We start from the raw sequence: 22,314 nt of genomic DNA on the forward strand, positions 1-22,314 counted from the left end.
CCTGAATTCTCTATTGGATTTATTAGTGATTATCTTATATTTATGGCCCCTAGTTCTGGTCTTCCACACAAGTGGAAACATTCTCTCTACTTCTATCCTATCAAACCCTTTCATAACCTTAAAGACCTCTATCAGGTCATTCCTCAGCCTTCTGCCCCAAGCCTGTTCAGCCTTACCTGTTAAGTATATCCTCTCAGTTCCGGTATCATCCTTGTGAATCTTTTTTGCACCTTCTCCAATGCCTCTATATCCTTTTTATAATACGGAGACCATAAATGTGCACAGTATTCCAAGTGTGGTCTAACCAAGGTTCTATACAAGTTTATTAACCTGCTTTGCTACTTTTAGTGATTTGTGTAGCTGTACTCCCAGATCCCTCTGCGCCTCTACCCCATTTAGACTCTTATTATCTAAGCAGTATGTGGCCCCCTTATTCTTCCTACCAAAATGCACCACCTCACACTTATCTATATTGAAATTCATTTGCCAATTACATGCCCATTCTGCAAGTTTATTAATGTCCTCTTGCATTTTAATGCATTCTTCTTTTGTATTAACTATACCCCCAATTTGGTGTTGTCCGCAAATTTTGAAATTGTACTTCTGATTCCCGAGTCCAAATCGTTCGTGTAAATTGTGAACAACAGTGGTCCCAGCACCGATCCCTGTGAAACATCACTTCCTACTTTTTTCCAGTCTGAGTAACTACCTTTAACACCTACTCTCTGTTTTCTGTTTTGTAGCCAGCTTGCTATCCATTCTGTTACCTGTCCCCTGACTCCACATGCTCTGACTTTAGTCATGAGTCTATAATGCGGTACCTTATCGAAGGCCTTTTGAAAATCCAAATATATTACATCTACTACATTACCCTGTCTACTCTTTCTGTTAATTCTTCAAAGAATTCAATAAGGTTGGTCAAGCATGACTTTCCCTTCTGAAATCCGTGCTGACTACTCTTTATTATATTTTTGTTTTCTAGGTATTATTCTATTACATCTTTGAGTAAAGATTCCACTATTTTTCCTACCAATGACGTTAAGCTCATTGGTCTATAGTTCCCTGGACTTGTTCTATCTCCCATTTTAAATATAGGCATAACATTAGTTGTCCAACCAGTTCCTGGCACTATTCCCTTTTCCAATGAATGTTTATATATATGTAATAGTGCCTCTGCTATTTCTTCCCTAACTTCTTTTAATATTCACAGATGCGATCCATCTGGACCAGGGGATTTATCCTCTCTAAGTTTGATTAGTTTATCAATTGTCTCCCCCCGTTCTATCTTAAATGTCTTTTTTGATCCTTCCTTCTAATGCCATGCCCTGGTCTCCCTGGTAAATATTGAGGCTGAGTAACTATTTAGTATTTTTGACATTTCGCTGTCATTACCTGTGAGTTTATCTTGTGCATCCCTTATTGGCCCTATCCCTATCCTGATTTTTCTTTTGGTATTGATCTGTCTGTCGAATACTTTACTATTTCTTTTTATATTCCTTGATTTAATTTCGTAGTTCTTCTTTGCTTTCTATGGGGAAAGGGCGGGAAAGTGGAGGTGTGATAAAAATCAGATCAGCACTATCTCATTAAATAGCAGAGCAGGCTCGAGAGGCTGAATGGCCTACTCCTGCTCCTATCTCTTATGGTCTTTCTGAATTTTTTTTGACTTATCATTAAGGACTTAGTAACAGGGCATTTAGAAAATCATAATATGATTAGGTAGAGTCAATGTGGATTTATGAAAGGAAAATAGTGTTTGACAAATCTATTAGAATTTTTTGAGGGTGTAACTAGCAGGGTAGATAAAGGGGAACCAGTGGATGTAGTATATTTGGATTTTGAAAAGGCATTCAATAAGGTGCCACACAAGCGGTTGTAACACAAGACTAGAGCTCATAGGATTGGGGGTAATATATTAGCATGGGTTGAGGGCTAGTTACTGGAGTAGGAATAAACAGGTCATTTTCAGGTTGGCAGGCTGTAACTAGTGGGGCGCCGCAAAGATCTGTGCTTGGGCCTCAGCTATTTACAATCTATATTAATGACTTAGATGAAGGGACCAAGTGTAACGTATCCAAGTTTTCTGATGATACAAAGCTAGGTGGGAAAATAAGCTGTGAAGAGGACACGAAGAGTCTGCAAAGGGATATGGACAGGTTAAGCGAGTGGGCAAGAAGATGGCAGGTAGAGTATAATGTGGGGAAATGTGAAATTATTCACTTTGGTAGGAACAATAGAAAAGCAGAATATTTTTTAAAAGGTGAGAGACGAAGAAATGTTGGTAGTCAAAGGGATTTGGGTGTTCTTGTACATGAATCACAAAAAGTTAACATGCAGGTACAGCAAGCAATTAGGAAGGAAAATGGTATGTTAGCCTTTATTGCAAGGAGGTTGGAGAACAAGAGTAAGGAGATCTTGCTGCAATTATATAGGGCTCTGGTGAGACCACATCTGGAGTATTGTGTACAGTTTTGGTCTCCTTACCTAAGGAAGGATATATTTGCCTTACAGGTGGCGCAACGAAGGTTCACTAGATTGATTCCTGGGACGAGAGGGTTGTCCTACGAGGAGAGATTGAGTAAATTGGGCCTATATTCTCTGGAGTTTAGAAGAATGAGAGATGATCTCATTGAAACGTATAAAATTCTTAGAGGGCTTGGCAGGGTAGATGCTGAGAGGGGGTTTCCCCTGGTTGGAGAGTCTAGAACTAGAGGTCACAGTCTCAAGATAAGGGGTCAGCCAATTAGGACTGAAATGAGGAATAATTTCGTCACCCAGAGGGTTATGAATCTTTGGCATTCTCTATCCCAGTGGGCTGTGGATGCTCAGTTGTTGAGTATATTCAAGGCTGAGATTGATAGATTTTTGGACACTAAAGGAATCAAGGGGTATGGGGATCGGGTGGGAAAGTAGAGTTGAGGTTGAAGATCAGCCATGATCTTATTGAATGGTGGAATAGGCTTGAGGGGCTGTATGGCCTACTTCTGCTCCTATTTCTTATGTTCTCATGTTCTTACGACTTCTTTCCTAACCTCTTCGTGCTCCCTTTTGTCATCCTCTCCTTTATTGTCTATACACTTAGTGTTTGCTTTTTTCTTTAGTTTCAATTTTACCCTTATCTCTTTATTCATCCATAGTGTTTCATTATTGGCTAATTTGTTTTTGTTTTCTTAGAGGAATATATTTCTCCTGAACTCTATTGATCACCGTTTTAAATATTTCCCATTGCTGTTCTATTTCTTTGTCAACATTTTTTTCCAGTTTACCCTCCCGAGTTCCCTTTTCATCCCCTTAAAATTAGCTTTTTTTTCTCCGATCTATTACTTTGGTCTTTGTCTTACTCGACTCTATCTCAATCATTATTTTAAACCTTATTATGTTGTGATCGCTATTGTCTAGATGTTCCCCTATGCTTACTTCTCTTATCTGCTCTGGTTCATTTCCCATTACTAGATCCAGCAGCGATTCCTCTCTTGTCGGACATCTCACATAGTGGGTAAGGATTCATGTACACACTGTAAAAACACTGTTCCCTTTTCTCCTTTCCCTACCTTTTACTTGCCAATTTATTTGGGAGTAGTTGAAATCTCCTATGATTATTATTCAATGTTTTTCACTCATTTCATAGATTTGTCTACATATTTCATCCTTCACTTCCCTTCCACTATTAGGTGGTCTGTAGAATAAACCTATTAACATGATGGATCCCTTCTTATCCTTTGTTTCAATCCATATGGATTCTGTTCCTATCTTAATATTACTTCTGTCCCTTTTTTCTATTACCATGTTGTGTCTAATTAGTACAACTACTCCCCACCCCCTTCCTTCCCTTTCCTTTCTAAATTTTTTTTTTATTTGTTCATGGGATGTGGGCGTTGCTGGCGAGGCCGGCATTTATTGCCCATCCCTAATGGCCCTTGAGAAGGTGGTGGTGAGCTGCCTTTTTGAACCGCTGCAGTCCGTGTGGTGAAGGTTCTCCCACAGTGCTGTTAGGAAGGCAGTTCAAGGATTTTGACCCAGCGACGATGAAGGAACGGCGATATATTTCCAAGTCGGGATGGTGTGTGACTTGGAGGGGAACGTGCAGGTGGTGGTGTTCCCAAGTGCCTGCTGCTCTTGTCCTTCTAGGTGGTAGAGGTCGCGGGTTTGGGAGGTGCTGTCGAAGAAGCCTTGGCGAGTTGCTGCAGTACATCCTGTGGATGGTACACACTGCAGCTACAGTGCGCTGGTGGTGAAGGGAGTGAATGTTTAGGGTGGTGGATGGGGTGACAATCAAGCGGGCTGCTTTGTCCTGGATGGTGTCGAGCTTCTTGAGTGTTGTTGGAGCTGCACTCATCCAGGCAAGCGAAGAATATTCTATCACACTCCTGACGTTATTTCCTGCAATATTTAACTGCCAACCCTGTCCTTTATGGAGCCGAGTTTCAGTTATTCCTGCTACAAATTATTCATTTATTTTTCTGAAAAATCTTTTCTAATGGGGAGTATTTGAGTATTTTGAATAAAAAGAAATTCCCCTGGAAGTTCCCTGTCCTTTGATTGTTAATAATGAATATTGAATTCCCCCTCTCACTTCAATTCTACCTTTGTCTTCCTAGAAAAAACAATATTCAGGCAAATCGTCATGTTTTACACACAGCCCAAAATCTCGATCACTGAACTTGCATCAGATCCCTATTGGAAATACATTTACTTTATAATATCGATTTTTTCTTGAAATTATTTATGAAATTAAATCTTCCAAGAGCAATATTATTTACTGCTTTTAGTTAATTAGCCTCATAATTTACAATAAATCAAAAATATGAACCTTGTGACTGGAGGGTGTTCATCGCTAAAATGTCCTACATCCAAAACTTTGAGACTCTACAATTTTCCACTGATTTAACAGGACTTTTCTAGAGTGTTTATTGACACCACTGTGTCATCCAATGAGTTGGAGGCGAGGCGGGGCGGGACTTACAGCCGGACTCACAGCAAACAGTCTATTTTACAGCAAACAAAGTCTATTTACTCAGCAGAGTCTGTTTAAACAATGCACTACAGCAAACCGTCTGCAGAGTCAATTTAAAAAGAATCTCTGAGAACTACAATAAACAGAACTCATGACCGAAACTACAGTAACGACTCCCGATAAAAGCAGTGTGATTTCTCCAGCAACATGCAGCGAGCAGAGGATAGTTACATAACACAAATTATGTGCGTAAAATCAATCCCAGTCACTTACAGCAGTCTGATCTCCAAGTGTGATTGATGGGGGAAATTACCCAATCATCTCCGTTATGGCTGGGTATAGTGCTGTTACTATATGCAGCCGTTTTAAGGCGGATTAACGTGGGCTGTATCAGTATTTCAGTTTACAATACATATTGTACAATATAATTGTACGATTAAAAGGTAGTGCAGTAAATAAGTATACAGTACCATGCTCTTTTGATGTAATATTACACAACTTGGTGAACCAGTCAGCTTGTAACATTGCGATACATAACTTCAATGCGTTACTACAGTACCGATGTAACCATTTATTGCGTCCCCAACTTTAAACATACCTGAATTGTCTGTTTGTTGACTTGAAGTTTCTGGTTAACCAAAGTCAATTGGGATGCTAATTTCTGATTGTTCTGCTTCAGTTCATTGACAGCATTTAAGGCTACTCTTTTACCATTCTGAGTAACGGCAACCTGTTGCTGCAGTGATATTAGACGCTGCTGTAAGGCAATGATGGAAAGACTTTGTGTTGGTACTGCAATCGTTCTGGTATTCTGTTTCCTCCCTACAGTTTAAAACACAAAGAGAACAGCAACTGTTAATATGAAACACTGTTTGCAAGAATTGGCATTTCTTAATTGAAAACTACTAGATAGAATACCAATTGCTATGTAATATAACTGTACAAAATGCAGCTAGTTAATAGCAGACCCAAGAAAAATCTTACGTAGACTTAAAACATAAAACATTTTAAGATTAAATAAATCGTGTGCAGTCAATTAACATGTTTAAATAAAACAACATTTGATTTATTTCAGTAAGGAATAATTAAACAGACTGAACAGGAAAAGTATTGTTGCTACAAAGCATAATTGTGGACAACTTAATAACCAATGGATAAATAACTCCGTCTACTGTTAAAGTTGCGACGGCAGACTATTTTTCTCTAGCAGTGACTCATTAACAAGCAATTCACCACAGCTGAAAAGGAATTCCAAGAAACAATGCTGACAGAAATAAGATAAATACACAGTGCAAAAGAATGAACACAGAGAAAAGAATTTTAAAAATCTCAAATGTATAAAGTCTACCCTCTATAAGTCAATAACTTTGAAAGTTGAAATTAAATTATTTGTGGATTGTTCAATAATTAATTAAAACCCCCAATCTTTGCTTCAACTTGCATTTAGAAAGTACTTTTACCGTAAAATAAAGTCCCAAAGTGTTTCACAGAGGTGTAATAAAAAAAATGGACACCAGGCCAAAGGAGGAGAAATTACAAGGGATGAGCAAAGCCTTGGTCTAAGAGGTGGGTTTGAAGGAGAAGGAGGTGGAGAGGCAGAGGGGTTTAGAGCGGGCATTCCAGAGTGGGACCTCGGTGGCTGAAAGTATAGACTCCATTGGAGGGACAAAGGGAGGGGAAGAGGGGGCTAACAAGAGGCTGAAGTCAGAGGAATGGAGACATTTCCGGGATTGGAATTGTAGTGCTGGAGGAGGCTAGAGATAGGGAGTGGAGGAGGCTAGAGATAGGGATTGGAGGAGGCTAGAGATAAGGAGTGGAGGAGGCTAGACATAGGGATGGGTGGTGTTGTGAAGGGATTTAAACACAAAGATGAGAATTTTAAAAGTGAGTTGTTGAGGGACCAGGAACCAACATAGGCCACTGAGGATAGGTGTGACGGACAAGCATTACTTGCTGCGGATAGGATACGGCTAGCAGAGTTTTGGACAAGATGAAGTTTATGGAGGATGGGAGAATGTCTCGGAGAGTCTTGGGACAAAAGAGGGCAATGTTACAAAAGTGTAAATAGGTTGTCTTCGTGATGAAGAGGATAAAGATGTAGGAAGTTCAGCTCAGGGTCAAACAGTGCATCACAGATGCGAACAGTCTGGTTCAGCCTGAGACAGTGGCCAGGGAGATTGATGGAATTGGTGACGAAGGTACAGACTTTACAATGAGGAACTAAAGTTTTTCCAGTGTTTAGCTGGAGAAAGTTATGGCTTATCTAAGACTGGATTTCAGAGAAGCAATCTGACAACACAGAGGAAATGGTGAGGTCAAGGGAAGTGTTGGAGAGGTAGAGGTGGGTGCTGAAGCCAATCCCATGACTTTAGATGATGCTGTAAAGGGCCAGAATGTAGATGAGGAAGAGGAGACAGCCAAAGTTTCATCCTTGGGGGATTTTCAAGGTGATGGTTTCTCTTCGCACCCCTGTACCATTAGTAGGGACACCCTAGCTACAATTGGACAGATAAGAGTAGAACCAAGCAATGGCTGTTCTACTGAGCTGGACAACAGTGGAGATGCATTGGAAGAGGATTGTGTGATCGACTGTATCGACGGCTACAGAGAGGTTAAGGAGGTGAAATCCATATGAAGGGTGGATTCTTCTTTCTTTTAGTATATTAGGCCCTATTTTCTGAATCTATTATATGTTCCCTGGGCTATGGATTAAATAAGCCATGCAGTTGAAAAACTACAAGATCAGTCAAGGACTGGGAGAGGCGAGTACAGATCCAGCAGACTGCAAAGCCTCTCAATAAAAGCAATAATGCTCAGTTACTTCAAGCAGATGCCTTGCAAATGTTTTACGGCCATTTGTTTGAAATTAAAATGACATACCCTTGTGGGAATCTTCTTGACCCTATAAAAAGGACATTTCCCGGTCAACTGCTAAAATTGTAGGATACAATCTATTAAACAGTAAAACTTCCCTCATGATAAACATGTCCAAGTGTGCTCAATAACTAAGGTGTATTTCTGACACTTTCAGCTCTGTGAGAGCAATGAGAGAAAACACTTCAGACGTTCATGGTGAAGCTGGTATTCCCTGTCATATGTGGATGGAGGCAGGGCTGGATCTAGTTCTGGGAGATGAGGTAGGACAAATAGGCTTAGGGTTAGAGTAGGGGACCATCTCGGAAACAGGGACCATGACATAATTAAGTTTCATATAAAAACTGAAAAGGAGAGTAAACCGTCAAAAATAAATTCACTTGATTGGAAAAAAAGCCAATTTCAATGAGCCTAAAAAGGGAACCAGCCGATAAATTAGCAAGAAAATTTGGCAGCGAAGAGTGGAAAAACAATCAAAAACATTTAAACAGGAGTGGGTTTAGGTACAAACTAGAATATTCCCACAAGCTGTAGCAAAATCTAATTCCTTGCATGGGTGGAGAAATTAAAATTAAAATAAGACTTGAGACGTATAACAAAATTAGGGCTAAAAACACAGAAGAAAAATAAGCATAGAAAATAGAGAGGGGAAGCAAAAGTGATTAGAATGGCTGAGAGGGCATGAAAACTGGCAGGGAACATAAAAGCAAATAGGAAATAATTTTAAAACCACATAAAATATAAAAGAATAGTTAAAGAAAGGGCAGGACTGATCAGGTGTGAAAAAGGAAATCTTACGAAGGGTTGGGGGAGATCTTAAATGAGTACTTTGTTTTACTTTTCACTGAGGAATGTGGTAGTTGGCACAAAAGGAGGAAGTGGGTCAATTAGACACAATAACTATACCTAAAGAAGTAGGACTGAAAAAGCTGGTAGGACTGGAGGTGGAAAATACAGTGGACTCTGATGGGATCCATCCTCCAGTTCTGAGGGAAGTTGGGGAGGAAACAGTGAAAGTTCTGCATACAATCTTTCCAACATCCATGGATTTGGATGTTGTGCCAGAGGATTGGAGCTTTGCTAATGTAACATCTCTGCTCAGAAAGGGATAAACCAAGTAATGATAGACCAATCAGCCTAAGATTGGTCGTGGACAACCTTCTGGAGGTCATAAAACAGGATAATATTAATATTCACTTAGGAAGTAATTAAGATCAGCCAGGGTTTTGATAGGGGAAATATGGACAAACTACTTCCACTTCTTGGTGAGACAGTAACTAGAAGCTGTGAATTTATCACCAAAAGAATGGGGAGTGGTAAGAATCTTTTTTAAACAGAGACCTACACCATTTTTACTGATGCACTGAGCTGCACCTTATCTGACTTGAGAAAAGGCCAATTATTTGCTTTCTTAAAAATACAAGACATAGATGGTGATACCGAAATGTCCATCAAACCAGTTTCTTACACAGACACTCTATGTGAACTGTTAGACAAAGTGCTTACTATTTTTGTTACCAATTCACAAGTCTGCAATAGATGGTCTCTCAGATTATATTAGTACTTATGCTACCAATCTCCCATTACGAAATGCACAAGCTACTGAGTGAATGGATTAACCCTTTCTCACCAAATCATCAAAGAAGGCAGAATATAAAGTCATGAACCAACAATTGTTTATTAATCTCTGAATCATGATTAGCAGCTATTAAACTTAAACATTGAATGTACAAATAATTAGCAGATAGAGTTAATTAACAAATGAATAACAGAGGTCACAAAGGCAAATCAGTTATATCAAAATAATGACTTCTAATTATAAATTTAAAGTTGAGTTCAGTGTCTGACATTGGTGAGATTAATTTAGGATTAGATATCTAAAATAACCGATAAGTTAACAGCATTAGGTGCCAGTCTATTGAATAGGTTAAAGTCTATCTTCTTGTAGTTAGCAATGTTTTATCATCTCATGAACTTGTACAGATGAACTAGTTGCCTCGCCTTCCTCTAGGATGATGGGGTTAGTCTTCTGAGACATCAGAGCGATGAAGCTCCATCTACAGAGGCCCTATCCAGTCCTCCTGATCCTCTGCGCCTGGGTCACTCTCTGGGATGGTGGCAGTATATGGACTAGCTGGCTTAAATCTCACTTTCCCTTTGATCTTGGGGAAATTGTACATTTAAGTGGCAGACCTATCTGCCTGTATCTGTGTCATATAGCCATACAATCTTAACTTCTGTAACCCCCTCTCTCTCTTACAGAGACACCTTTCTACACAGACTAGATGAAGCACTTCTACTATCAAACTACAACAAACACTACTACAATAACTACCAAGAGCAAGAACAAGAACTACTAAATTTAAGAACTGAGCTGATCTTGAGTATCAAAAAACACCATCTTAAATATCCTTGATTTCAAAGAAACTGTCTCAGTTTTATTGACCAATCTGAGTTACACATGCTGGGAGAGTTCACCTCTTTTGGAACCAATCACTTCACAGTTGGTCCCCCGAGTTAATGAAGCATTAGAACCTTGGTGTGCTCGGATGTGCTTTTATTCCCTAGCTTCTCAAGTTCTTGCTAACAAGAGGTCTCACACAAGTTCAGTTAAGGCACAACATTGATATCTCCCTAATGAACCATCTCTGAGCCTATACCTTGATGCTTATGTTCTCTATCACTGGTTAGGAATATTTTGTCTAGATAAGCCTTCATGTATTAATTAGCATCAGTCCTTTTGATTTCCTAGTGTAATTACTGATTCCATTTTGGGGACATATTTAAGGCAATTCTTAGGGCACATCACCAACAGACCCCTTGTTGTGTGTATTGATACTATGGTCTTGCACATGCCATGTCTATTCCATCTTTTTGGAAGATAGACTGAAAAGCACTGTAGTGAGACAAGGGTAATTGTAAATCAACAAAGTAGAATCATAGAATGGTTACATTACAGAAGGAGGCCATTCGGTCCATCAAGCCCATGCCGGTTCTCTGCCAGAGCAATCCAGTTAGTCCCACTCCCCCGCCCTTTCCCTGTAGCCCTGCAAATTTTTTTCCTTCAAGTACTTATTCAATTCCCTTTTGAAAGCCATGATTGAATCTGCCTCCACCACCCTTTCAGGCAGTGCATTCCAGATCATAACCACTCACTGCATAAAAAAGTTTATCCTCATGTCACCTGTGCTTCTTTTGCCAATCACCTTAAATCTGTGTCTTCTGGTTCTCGACCCTTCCCCCAATGGGAACAGTTTCTCCCTATCTACTCTGTCTGGACCACATATGATTTTAAACACTTCTATCAAATCTCCTCTCAACCTTCTCTGCTCTAAGGAGAACAACCCCAGCTTCTCCAGTCTATCCACATAACTGAAGTCCCTTATCCCTGGTACCGTTCTAGTAAATCTTTTCTGCACCCTCTCTAAGGCCTTCACATTCTTCCTAAAGTGCGGTGCCCAGAACTGGACACAAAACTCCAGTTGTGGCCGAACCAGTGTTTTATAAAGGTTCATCATGACTTCCTTGTTTTTGTACTCTATGCCTCTATTTATAAAGCTCGGGGTTCTGTATGCTTTTTTAACCACTTTCTCAACCTGTCCTTCCACCTTCAGTGTTTTGTGCACATTTACCCCCAGGTCTCTCTGTTCCTGCACCCCTTTTAGAATTGTACCCTTTAGTTTATATTGCCTCTCTTCGTTCTTCCTACCAAAATGTATCACTTTACACTTCTCTGCGTTAAATTTCATCTGCCACGTGTCCACCCATTCCATCGTCTATGTCCTCTTGAAGTCTATCACCATCTTCCTCACTAGTTTATTTTACAGGAAATATATGAATGAACAGAACACAGTTTTCACAAGCATATTCAATTAATTCCCTACTGTTCCTCATTTAAAACAATAAAGCACACGGCCCTGACCCTGTTGCAGGTTGAACACAGTCTCAGGTTTGCAGTCGTTGAACTAACTGGCATTAATCGTTTCGCCTACATATGCTTTCATATCTCAGTCTGGAATCTCTTGCCGTACCTTTGGCTGACTAGAAAGTGTTCGAGACTCAAACTGTCCTAGATGGAGATAGAGATAAAGAGAGAGAGAGAGAGAGAAAGAGAGAGATAGAGTGATAAGAGAGAGAGAGCTGTGTGTGTTGAGGATTGGCTTGCTCAGTTGCAAAGCTGAAGTTCTCATCATCTGTTTAGCTAAGTGCCCTTCTGGGTGGATTGAATGAAAGCCATTGTTGAATTAAGGGGGTGAACTGCTATGGAATGCGCTCAACGACTCCCTATTGTCTGAAAACGAATGTGATAAGTGAGAACACATAATTTTGCTGGCTGTTTCATCAGGTATTCCGCCTAATGGTCCTGAACAGCGTGCTAGATAGCTTTGTGCATCTCTGGCAGCTAACCGTTTGTAAACAGAACCTGACCTGGTGTCAGTAATATAACATAAACGAAATTCTCTCCTAAGACAAATAGGTAAACTTTTCAATGTGTTACATTCTTGTTGGAGCTGAAGAACCACAAATTAACCTTCCAAGAAGATGAAGCTCTGTAAAGTTTCTTGCTAATTTTGCTGCATCCAATATAATCTAGTTCAGCTCCAGGACATCAGTTGAAAATTCCAATTTGTATTATATTAACTCCAATTGGCTAAGTTCCATGATCTGAGCAACATCGAAACTAATGTTTTCCATAGATTCTTTAATAATTCATGACCATACTTATCTTTGTAACCTTCGACCACTTCTTAAAAACATATTCATCGTGGTCTTTTTGAAAGAAGTTTCCTTGTTTTTATGGACTTCTGTTCCATAAATCTCAGGAGGAACGGTGTGTTCATTTTGGGCTTATGTCATCTCCTTAAACTATTGCCTAATGTGCCGTCTGAATTCCATGTCACCAGAAGATAATCCTACTTTTCTATGATTCAAAGAATTATGCAGCAGAGGAGGCCACCAATTGGCCTCACTTGCCTGTGCTAACCCTCAGAAACAGCTATACGTTTAGTGCCATTCTCCTGCCCTTCCCAAAATGATCTTTTCTTTTGTTTCTTTTTCAAATATCTATTCAGTTGCTTTTTAAAGATATTATTATAAACTCTGCTTCCATCACTGTTCCTAGGAAACAATTTGTTTTTCTTCAATTATAAATATTAATTCAAAGTTAATACCATTTTTTCAATCATTGTACCTTTCAAATGATAACTTTGGTACAGAGTTTGACCCTTTATTTCTGCATAACTCTAAAAGCTGAAGAAAGGGTCAGATCTCCCAGAATATCTTTACTAAGCACAACATCACTGAATGTTCTATTCCATAGAGATGCAAAACCAATACTGCTCCTGTTTGTATCCTAATAGAGCTTGTCTCTAATACATCATTGAACAGGCACTCAAGGAATAATATAGCACAGTCCTGCTCTTGATGTTGATATTGTAAGCTAATCTCTTCTACCTCTGAATGGCAGGCTTTTTTGAACTTATAATGATGACAGTAAATTGCTGGCAGCCATAAGATTATAGTTTCCTATTTCCATAAATAACGATTAGCAGAGCACTACATTTGAAAACCATGCGTTCAAGAATTTTCCTTGTTCAACTGACCATCACAGCAATTATTAAACTCGGCTAATGTTGTAAAACAATTTTTTTTGCAAAAACTAAATGTTTGTGTAACTGTTACAATTCACAAATAGTGAACATTCTGTACTTTATTGAGGGTGCCCCTTAACCATTTTCTTTTTTGACTGCAATGTTTAAAGTTCTCTCATCTTCCTTTCCGGCTCATCCCCTTACACTGAGGGTCTATTTTTTTCTCTTTTACGTATCCTTTCTAGTATAAGTATATCTTTCTGAGGCATGATTACCAAAACTGAATATGGTATTCTAAATGTGGCCTAAGCCACTGTAATGTGAAGCCCTGGCACAACTTCTATTGCCTGAGATACTACCAATCTGGATTTATATATTCTAGCTTGCTTTATAAAATTGCTTCGCCACCAGGTCAGAGAAGGCTCTGTCAGTGGCTGTCAAAGAATTGCTACTTAAAAAGCAATGTAATCAAGCGTATGCTGCAACCAGGGTCTTGTAGCAGACCACAGGCTCCCTTGAGCAAAGGTACAGATACCTGGTCCAATTAGAGCGAGTGCTACAGTACAGTCTTATCCAAGGTATCCAAAATTATTATTGTCCATTGCATCTTCCACAACCTAGCCCTACCGAGTAGCTTCTTCATCGAGCTGCCAAGAGAAGCCAAGTCACAACAACGAGTGGCTGAAGATCCAAGAACCTTGACCCAAGAACCAGAGGACACATCTGCCCAAAGAACAGGGCATTCAACAACAGTGTTACGGCAATAATGTTAAAGCACAGTGTTACAGTGTTAAAACAGGCTGCAATAGATAATACATTCAGCAAGTCAATAGAAGTTGATACAGGTATTCAAAATCATGAAGGGTCTGGACAGTGTAGATAGAGAGAAACTGTTCCTATTGGCGGAGGGGTCAAGAACCAGAAGACATAGATTTAAGATGATTGGCAAAAGAACCAAAGGCAACATGAGAAAAAAGTTTTTCACACAGCGAGTGGTTAGGATTTGGAATGCACTGCCTGAGGGGGTGATGGAGACAGATTCAATCATGACCTTCAAAAGGGAATTGGATAAGTACTTGAAGGGAAAAAATTTGCAGGGCTATGGGGATAGGGCAGGGGAATGGGACTAGCTGGATTGCTCTTGCATAGAGCTGGCGCAGACTCGATGGGCCAAATGGCCTCCTTCCATGCTGTAACCTTTCTATGATTTTAAGTGTATGAAACATCCATAGTGGAACAGTTACCTGTACCCAATATCCTGACCAAATAAAGCATCACCATCATATCCCACAGCCTCATGAATACAACTATATCCAGCTACTTTAATCTGCATTATTGGAAAAGAACTCTCAGGACACAGTACAGTATCAATAATCGCACATTTTATTCACCCTAACAGTGTGTGGTTCAGCGTGTTTAATCCCAGTACTTCTGCTCTGTAACATTGTATGGTGTGTGTCTTCTACTACCTAACCAGGCGCTCCCCCGGTGGCAGGAGGAAGTGTGGTGGATGCTCACACATGAATAATGGCCATCTGGAGGAGCCACTGGCATCTGTGGAAACATACCTCAGCAGGGAATCAATGACCCAGAGAAAAAGATGGGAAGGGAGCAAGCTGAACCTCCCACACCCTGAAAACCCAATGATTAATAACCCATATAAGCCTATCTGACAATAGCAATGGTAACAGCTTGACAATATGCATAATATTCAAACTATTCCTCATTAATTTAAGTTTCTGTCTTTTGGTCCTTTTCTAGCTTAATTTGAAGTAATATTTTGGGTTTACCTACCTATACCATCTGGTAGTTTTTATACCTCAGTAAGGGCTTCTCATTAACCTCTTTCTTTCAAAACAAGATATTTTAAGTTTCTCTAAACTTTTCTTTACAATTGGGATCAGTGTTGCTCATTCTCTCTGCACAATTTCCAAAGTTAGTACAAGTATTTCTGCAATATGGTAACTAGATGTGCACACGGCAGCCCAAATGTGATCCAAATGTGACCAGTATATTGTAGAGTCCTGTGAAACCTCTGGAAGCTTTACTGTGCTGGACATAAATACCAACATTCTATACACTTTTGAAATTGCTTCTCCACATTGTCCAATGAATCTACTATCACTCCAAAGTCTCTTCCTAACTCTCCCTCTGCCAATTCCATTCATTGTATACTTTAGTACACTTCTTTAGACTAATATCTGCAATACTTCACATCTTTCAGTGTTGAACCCCAGCTGCCATTTGTCGGCACAATTGCGTGGAGTATAAATTTTGTATACATTTGAATCCTGGCAATGTGTGATGCAATGTTTGTATCTCTGACATACTCTGCAAACCCTTAGGATTTTTTTATACACACATTGGTAATCATCTCTAATTCACCAACTTGACACATTATCTGCCTGAAGAAAAATTAAAGTGCTTTATTCTCAAAACAATATTTAATTATTTAAGATGCGGTATTTAGATGCATTGTAATATAATTCAACACAGACAAACTCTTGTTTCTGTTGTTTATAAATATCTGCAGCATGTAATATGGAACGGTTCTCCACTTTGTGGGGTTTTTCTTTTTTCCTCTCACTAGGTAAATTCTCCACACACTACTGGAAGGAACCAATAGGCCAAGGTTTTTTTTTAAATGGGAAAAAACACACAAAATCTCTTTTGATGTTTTGTGGCATTGTGTCAGAGGTGTCTCCATGTGACCCAGCCGGGATCAGTGCAGTATACCAGTATGAGCTCTGCCTTGGTGAATCATTTTATTTTTGCCTTAAGCCATTTACTGAGGCATCAATTATTTACATTACCTATAAGGCTAGAACGATGGGCCAGGTGGGATCATGGAGTATGGAGGGCGCTACTTAAAAGGTAGGCAATCTTTTATTCTACGGATCGATCCTCCACACACCCACTGAGACAATCAAATTGTAATCATGATGAGGAGGAAGGAGTCCGTCGTGGGGAAAAAGACTCTAGCTGCCAAGGCAGATGTATCAAATGGAGAATCTTCTATGGCTAAGTCAAAACAACATTTAATGAAGGTGTGTGGCTTACACTATGCAGCTACTTTGCACATACTATCTAAAAACACCTAATTCATGGACACCCAGCAAGTGGCCATGGAATGGCCCTTCACTGACTGACCGTTTGGTGTTTCTGCCAGTTAGAGGATAGCAATATATAACACAAACAACAAACCATCCGGCCGGCCTTATTTTATGTGACCATTAAGCTTGTCCAAACAATAACTGCTGAGATTGGCGGAAGGATTTGATACTTTCTAGGTCAAAGGTTAGTACCCTATGGACAGCCAGTGAAAGCATTTTTCTCACTCTGATTTATGAAAGATGGATTAAAAATGAGGGATCACAGTTTCATGATAGGTATACACAGTTGGCAGGAAGCCTGTATATGTCCTAAGCATCGCATGATCAGAGTGCCAAATTAGGTAAGGCAGATCAACCAGTACCTCGATCTGACTGGTACATTGTGCTGACAACATAGTCACTAACAGTATTGTTTTCCAAAACGATGCTTACATCGCAGGTCCCAAGAGGTTTGAAAGCAGGATGCATTAATTTTTAACCTTCATCAGTCTTGGTGCTTCATTTTGCTTTTGTGTTAAGCCATTTCCTGAAAGGGACATATCCATTATTTATTGGGACTGAAACTTCTTAGCCTGCCATTTCATCTTATAGATGCTGACTGACTTGGTGTGTAATTTCAGCATTTTTTGTTTTCTTGCATTTCCACTTTTTCCTTTTTATTTTCCTAAACCAGATTAAAGACCCGAGATAGGAACAGGTGTAGGCCATTCAGCCCCTCAAGCCTGTTCTTCCATTCAATGGTTGATCTGTATCTTAATCCATTTAACCGCCTTGGTTTTAAGGTTCTGCCCCCTTGTTCTGGACTCTCCCACCAGACAGTTTGCAAACTCAGCACCCTATTTGACTCCAAGCTGACCTTCCAACCACATCCTCTCCATCACAAAGAGTGCCTGCTTCTACCTCCATAACGATGCCCACTTCTGCCCCTTTCTTTGCCCATCTGCCGCTGAAACGCTTATCCAATCCAATCCTCTTCTGGCTGCCCTATCATCCGTCACCTTCCATTAACTTCAGCTCATTCAAAAATCCACTGCCCGGATCCTATCCAGCACCAACTCGTCCATTACCCTTCTTATTACAATTCTACATTGGTTCACAGTGCCCCAATGGCTCAACTTCAAAATTCACATCTTTGTTTTTAAATCCTTCCATGGTCTTGACCCTCCCCGTCTCTAGAACCACCTCTGAATCCAGAGCTACATCTCCCCCAAATGCTTTGTTCCTTTGACTCTGGCCTCGTGCATCTCCACCTCTTTGCCCCACCGTTGTTGGTTGTGTCTTCAGCTTTTCTGGAGTACCCTCCATAAGCCCCTCTACCTCCCTCTCCTCCTTTAAGACCCTCCTTAAAACCCACGACTTTGACCAGGCTTTTGGTCATCCCTTTTAATATCTCCTTTTGATTTCGCCAATGTGAAGTATTTTAGAATACTTTTCTATGTTGAAAATGTTATATAAATACCTGTTGTTGTTTATGATGATGGTCCCTCCAAGTATCACCAGAGCCCATCACATCATAAATCTGTGACTCCTTCTACTACTGAAATACAGCCCAGTGGATTCGGTGATGCGCTATCCTGACTTATGCCACACCCTGCACTGTCTGGACTCCTAAATAGGTGGTACAGGGTCTATCCCTTGCTGTCACACTGATTCAACATCTGGAACATCAGTTACAGGTGGGGGACGCAGCAGAGTGATGGTTGCACAGTGGGCCCAGCACGTCCTGTCCACTTTATTCATAACTTAGGGGCTGGTTAAACATGTTCTTCCAGATTCCTCGGGTCCTAGTCCATTTAAGGCCTCTGGGAGATCCTGAACGATGGTGTAATCCCTGCCTTAAGGACCCTCAGAGCTAACTCATTCTGAATGTAATCCACCCAGGAACTAAAACCATCAAATGGCCTAACTGTCTGATCTAGAAGTGCTTGGATAGTCACCATCATTTTTCTCGTGTTTCTCTAGATCAGATCAACAACAACAACTTGCATTTATATAGCCCCTTTAAGGAAGTAAAACGTCCTAAGGTGCTTCACAGCAGTGTAATCAGACAAAAATTGACACCTAGCCAAAGAACGAGACATTAGGACAGGTGACTAAAAAGCTTTGTGGAGGAGGTTGGCTTTAAGGAGCACCTTAAAAGCAGGAGAGAGATGTGGAGTGGTTTAGGGAGGGAACTACAGAGCTTAGGCCCTAGACAGCTGAAAGCACGGCCACCAATGGTCAGGTGAAGAAAGTGGGGGATGCGCAAGAGGCCAGAGTTGGAGGAATCCTTAATTGGAGGAGGATCGTAGGGCTGGAGTTAGTTACAGAGATAGGGAGGGGCGAGACCATGGAAGGATTTGAGCACGAGTATGAGAATTTTAAAAAGGTGTCGGTGGACTGGGAGCCAATGTAGGTCAGCGAGCACAGGGATGATGCGTTAACGAGACTTGGTGCGAGTTAAGATAAGGGCTGCAGAGTTTTGGGTGAGCTCAAGTTTATGGAGGGTGGAAGTTGGGAGGCCGGCCAGGAGACCATTGGATTAGTCAGTGGCTGAAACTTACAACATAGAACCTACTTTTATCAGACAAGATGAAAAAGATAGAAATATTAACATGTTGAAGATTTTGAAGAATTTAGAAGAAATATGACTACTAAAGACTTACCTGAAAAAGAATCTGTTGATACTATAACATACTCTCACTATGAAAAACAATTGGAGAACTTGCATAGTGCTGAATATTTAACCAGACTGGAGAAAACAGATTGCTACCCCAGGGTGGAGCTCACCATTAGATACTAGGCTGGGATGGCAGAATTCCAACATCAAGATGTTACAAAACTTTTTAAAGTAAGGTCACCACTTCATGTGATTCTTGCCTACAGACATGACCTGGCCCTACATTGTGTGGTGGATGCAGTCTTTAGAAGTATTTTAAATAGACTCACATTTTAATGAAAAAAATTGATCAATTATTTAAACTTTTGGACATTTCTAATTTGCAACAACCACCAAAAGTCACAATATTAATGAGTTAACCAATTACCTTTGGAATTAAACTGTGGTACTGCAACTTCTGTTTGCGTCTTCATTGTTCTCAGCAGTCTATTTCTTTGTTTCCTCTTTTCTTGAGAACATACCTAAACAAATACAACCAACAAAGAACATGAGAGCTCTAAACTAGTAAACTGAAATGCACGAACACTGGAGATAAGATGAACTCTGTGATCTTTCTGATTAGCCAGCCAGTGGGTAATCCCTCCAAAAGAACTCTTTCCATTCTAAGCAACACCACATATCTCTCCTGGATCTTTGGTCTGAGATGGCTTGAATCTTGCCTTGATCGAATTCCTAGGTCTTTGCTGACAAGTCCTGCTGATATTTATCTTATGATTCTGTTCTACAATGATTGTTTTACAACTAAGTGGCTTGTTAGGCCACATCAGACGGCATAAAAAGTAAACCACATATTTTGGGACTGGAATCATGCATAGGGCAGACCTGGTAGCTCATAAATTACCAGATTGATTGAGCTCAATTTCATTAATTGCCATGGCAGGATTTGAACGCATGACCTCTGGGGTTGTTAGTCCAATACCATAATTGTTACACTACCATATTATGACATTCTTCTCTACCAAGAGCTGTCTTGTGCTCTGACCCACAAAAGCCCTTAGCTTGGAACAATTTTAAGGATTTCCACAACAGGAAACTCCTTCCACAAATTCCAGATCCAAACGGACATAAATCTTAACCAGCCAGCGTAACCAGAACACATCGCCGTTTGGGAATTTCTCATTTGCAACACACTCCAGTGAGTTAAATTTTGCATCAGCAAAATTCTTATATACAGTGAAACCTGTAAATTATGGACACCTTAGTGACTGGCATCCGCTGTCCTTTTTTTGCAGGTGTCCTTACTATCAAAATAGTCATTGTATGTATGGTACAAATTCTCAGTAGAATGGGGAGTTCTTTACCCAGCATCCATAGCGGCAGAGAAACTGCTCTATCCCCAGGATAGAGCCATGCATTCAATCTCAGAGAAACCGCCCCAGGATAGAGCCATGCATTCAATCTCAGAGAAACCGCCCCAAGATCGAGCCATGCATTCAATCTCAGAGAAACCGCCCCAAGATCGAGCCATGCATTCAATCCCAGAGAAACTGCTCTATCCCCAGGATAGAGCCATGCATTCAATCCCAGAGAAACCGCCCCAAGATCGAGCCATGCATTCAATCCCAGAGAAACCGCCCCAAGATCGAGCCATGCATTCAATCCCAGAGAAACCGCCCCAAGATCGAGCCATGCATTCAATCCCAGAGAAACCGACCCAAGATCGAGCCATGCATTCAATCCCAGAGAAACTGCTCTATCCCCAGGATAGAGCCATGCATTCAATCCCAGAGAAACCGCCCCAAGATCGAGCCATGCATTCAATCCCAGAGAAACTGCTCTATCCCCGGGATTGAACCATGCATTCAATCCCAGAGAAACCGCCCCAAGATCGAGCCATGCATTCAATCCCAGAGAAACTGCTCTATCCCCAGGATAGAGCCATGCATTCAATCCCAGAGAAACCGCCCCAAGATCGAGCCATGCATTCAATCCCAGAGAAACTGCTCTATCCCCAGGATAGAGCCATGCATTCAATCTCAGAGAAACCGCCCCAAGATCGAGCCATGCATTCAATCCCAGAGAAACCGCCCCAAGATCGAGCCATGCATTCAATCCCAGAGAAACCGCCCCAAGATCGAGCCATGCATTCAATCCCAGAGAAACTGCTCTATCCCCGGGATAGAGCCATGCATTCAATCCCAGAGAAACTGCTCTATCCCCAAGATAGAGCCATGCATTCAATCCCAGAGAAACTGCTCTATCCCCAAGATAGAGCCATGCATTCAATCCCAGAGAAACTGCTCAATCCCCGGGATCGAGCCATGCATTCAATCCCAGAGAAACTTCTCTATCCCCGGGACAGAGTCATGCATTCAATCCCAGAGAAACCGCTCTATCCCCAGGATCGAGCCATGCATTCAATCCCAGAGAAACTTCTCTATCCCCGGGATCGAGCCATGCATTCAATCCCAGAGAAACTTCTCTATCCCCGGGATCGAGCCATGCATTCAATCCCAGAGAAACCGCTCTATCCCCGGGATCGAGCCATGCATTCAATCCCAGAGAAACCGCTCTATCCCCGGGATCGAGCCATGCATTCAATCCCAGAGAAACCGCTCTATCCCCGGGATCGAGCCATGCATTCAATCCCAGAGAAACCGCTCTATCCCCGGGATCGAGCCATGCATTCAATCCCAGAGAAACCGCTCCATCCCCGGGATCGAGCCACGCATTCAATCCCAGAGAAACCGCTCCATCCCCGGGATCGAGCCATGCATTCAATCCCAGAGAAACCGCTCTATCCCCGGGATCGAGCCATGCATTCAATCCCAGAGAAACCGCTCTATCCCCGGGATCGAGCAGTGTGAACATTCTGGGTAAAGCTGTGCATGCTGGGTAAAGAGCTCCCCACTCCACAAAAGCCTTTTCTTTCACAAAACCCGTTGCCGCCTCACGCTAGCCGGTATACACTGTACCTCACGAGAGTTAGGGGGCAGAAAGGAAGCAAGCTGCAAGGGGAAGCACCAGTGATCCCGACTCAGTGAAAGTTCCACATACAGCAACTTTGCAACAGCTGTTTTAAGTTGTAAAAGGGATTGGTGCATTGAAGGCCGTCCGTAGTTTGTAATTTGCTGGTGTCCGTGGTTTCAGAGTGCCTCTTGTATATGTTACCGTGGCAAGTTA

At 41.1% G+C, this 22,314-nt stretch overlaps 1 protein-coding gene across 5 annotated transcripts in view; it reads right to left on the reverse strand.

Moving 5' to 3' along the window:
* Nucleotides 1-22,314, reverse strand: part of cntln (centlein, centrosomal protein) — a 366,307-nt gene that overhangs the window by 102,493 nt on the left and 241,500 nt on the right. For all 5 annotated transcript variants that reach the window (XM_067983463.1, XM_067983465.1, XM_067983464.1 and 2 more), the window contains 2 exons: nt 19,559-19,652; nt 5,553-5,776 (listed from right to left, as the gene is read on the reverse strand). In XM_067983463.1, the coding sequence (XP_067839564.1) occupies nt 5,553-5,776; nt 19,559-19,652 (318 nt within the window). The remainder of the gene's footprint in view (nt 1-5,552; nt 5,777-19,558; nt 19,653-22,314) is intronic.

The sequence above is a fragment of the Heptranchias perlo genome, chromosome 4 (genome assembly GCF_035084215.1).
Source record: "Heptranchias perlo isolate sHepPer1 chromosome 4, sHepPer1.hap1, whole genome shotgun sequence".
Taxonomy (NCBI): Eukaryota; Metazoa; Chordata; class Chondrichthyes; order Hexanchiformes; family Hexanchidae; genus Heptranchias; species Heptranchias perlo.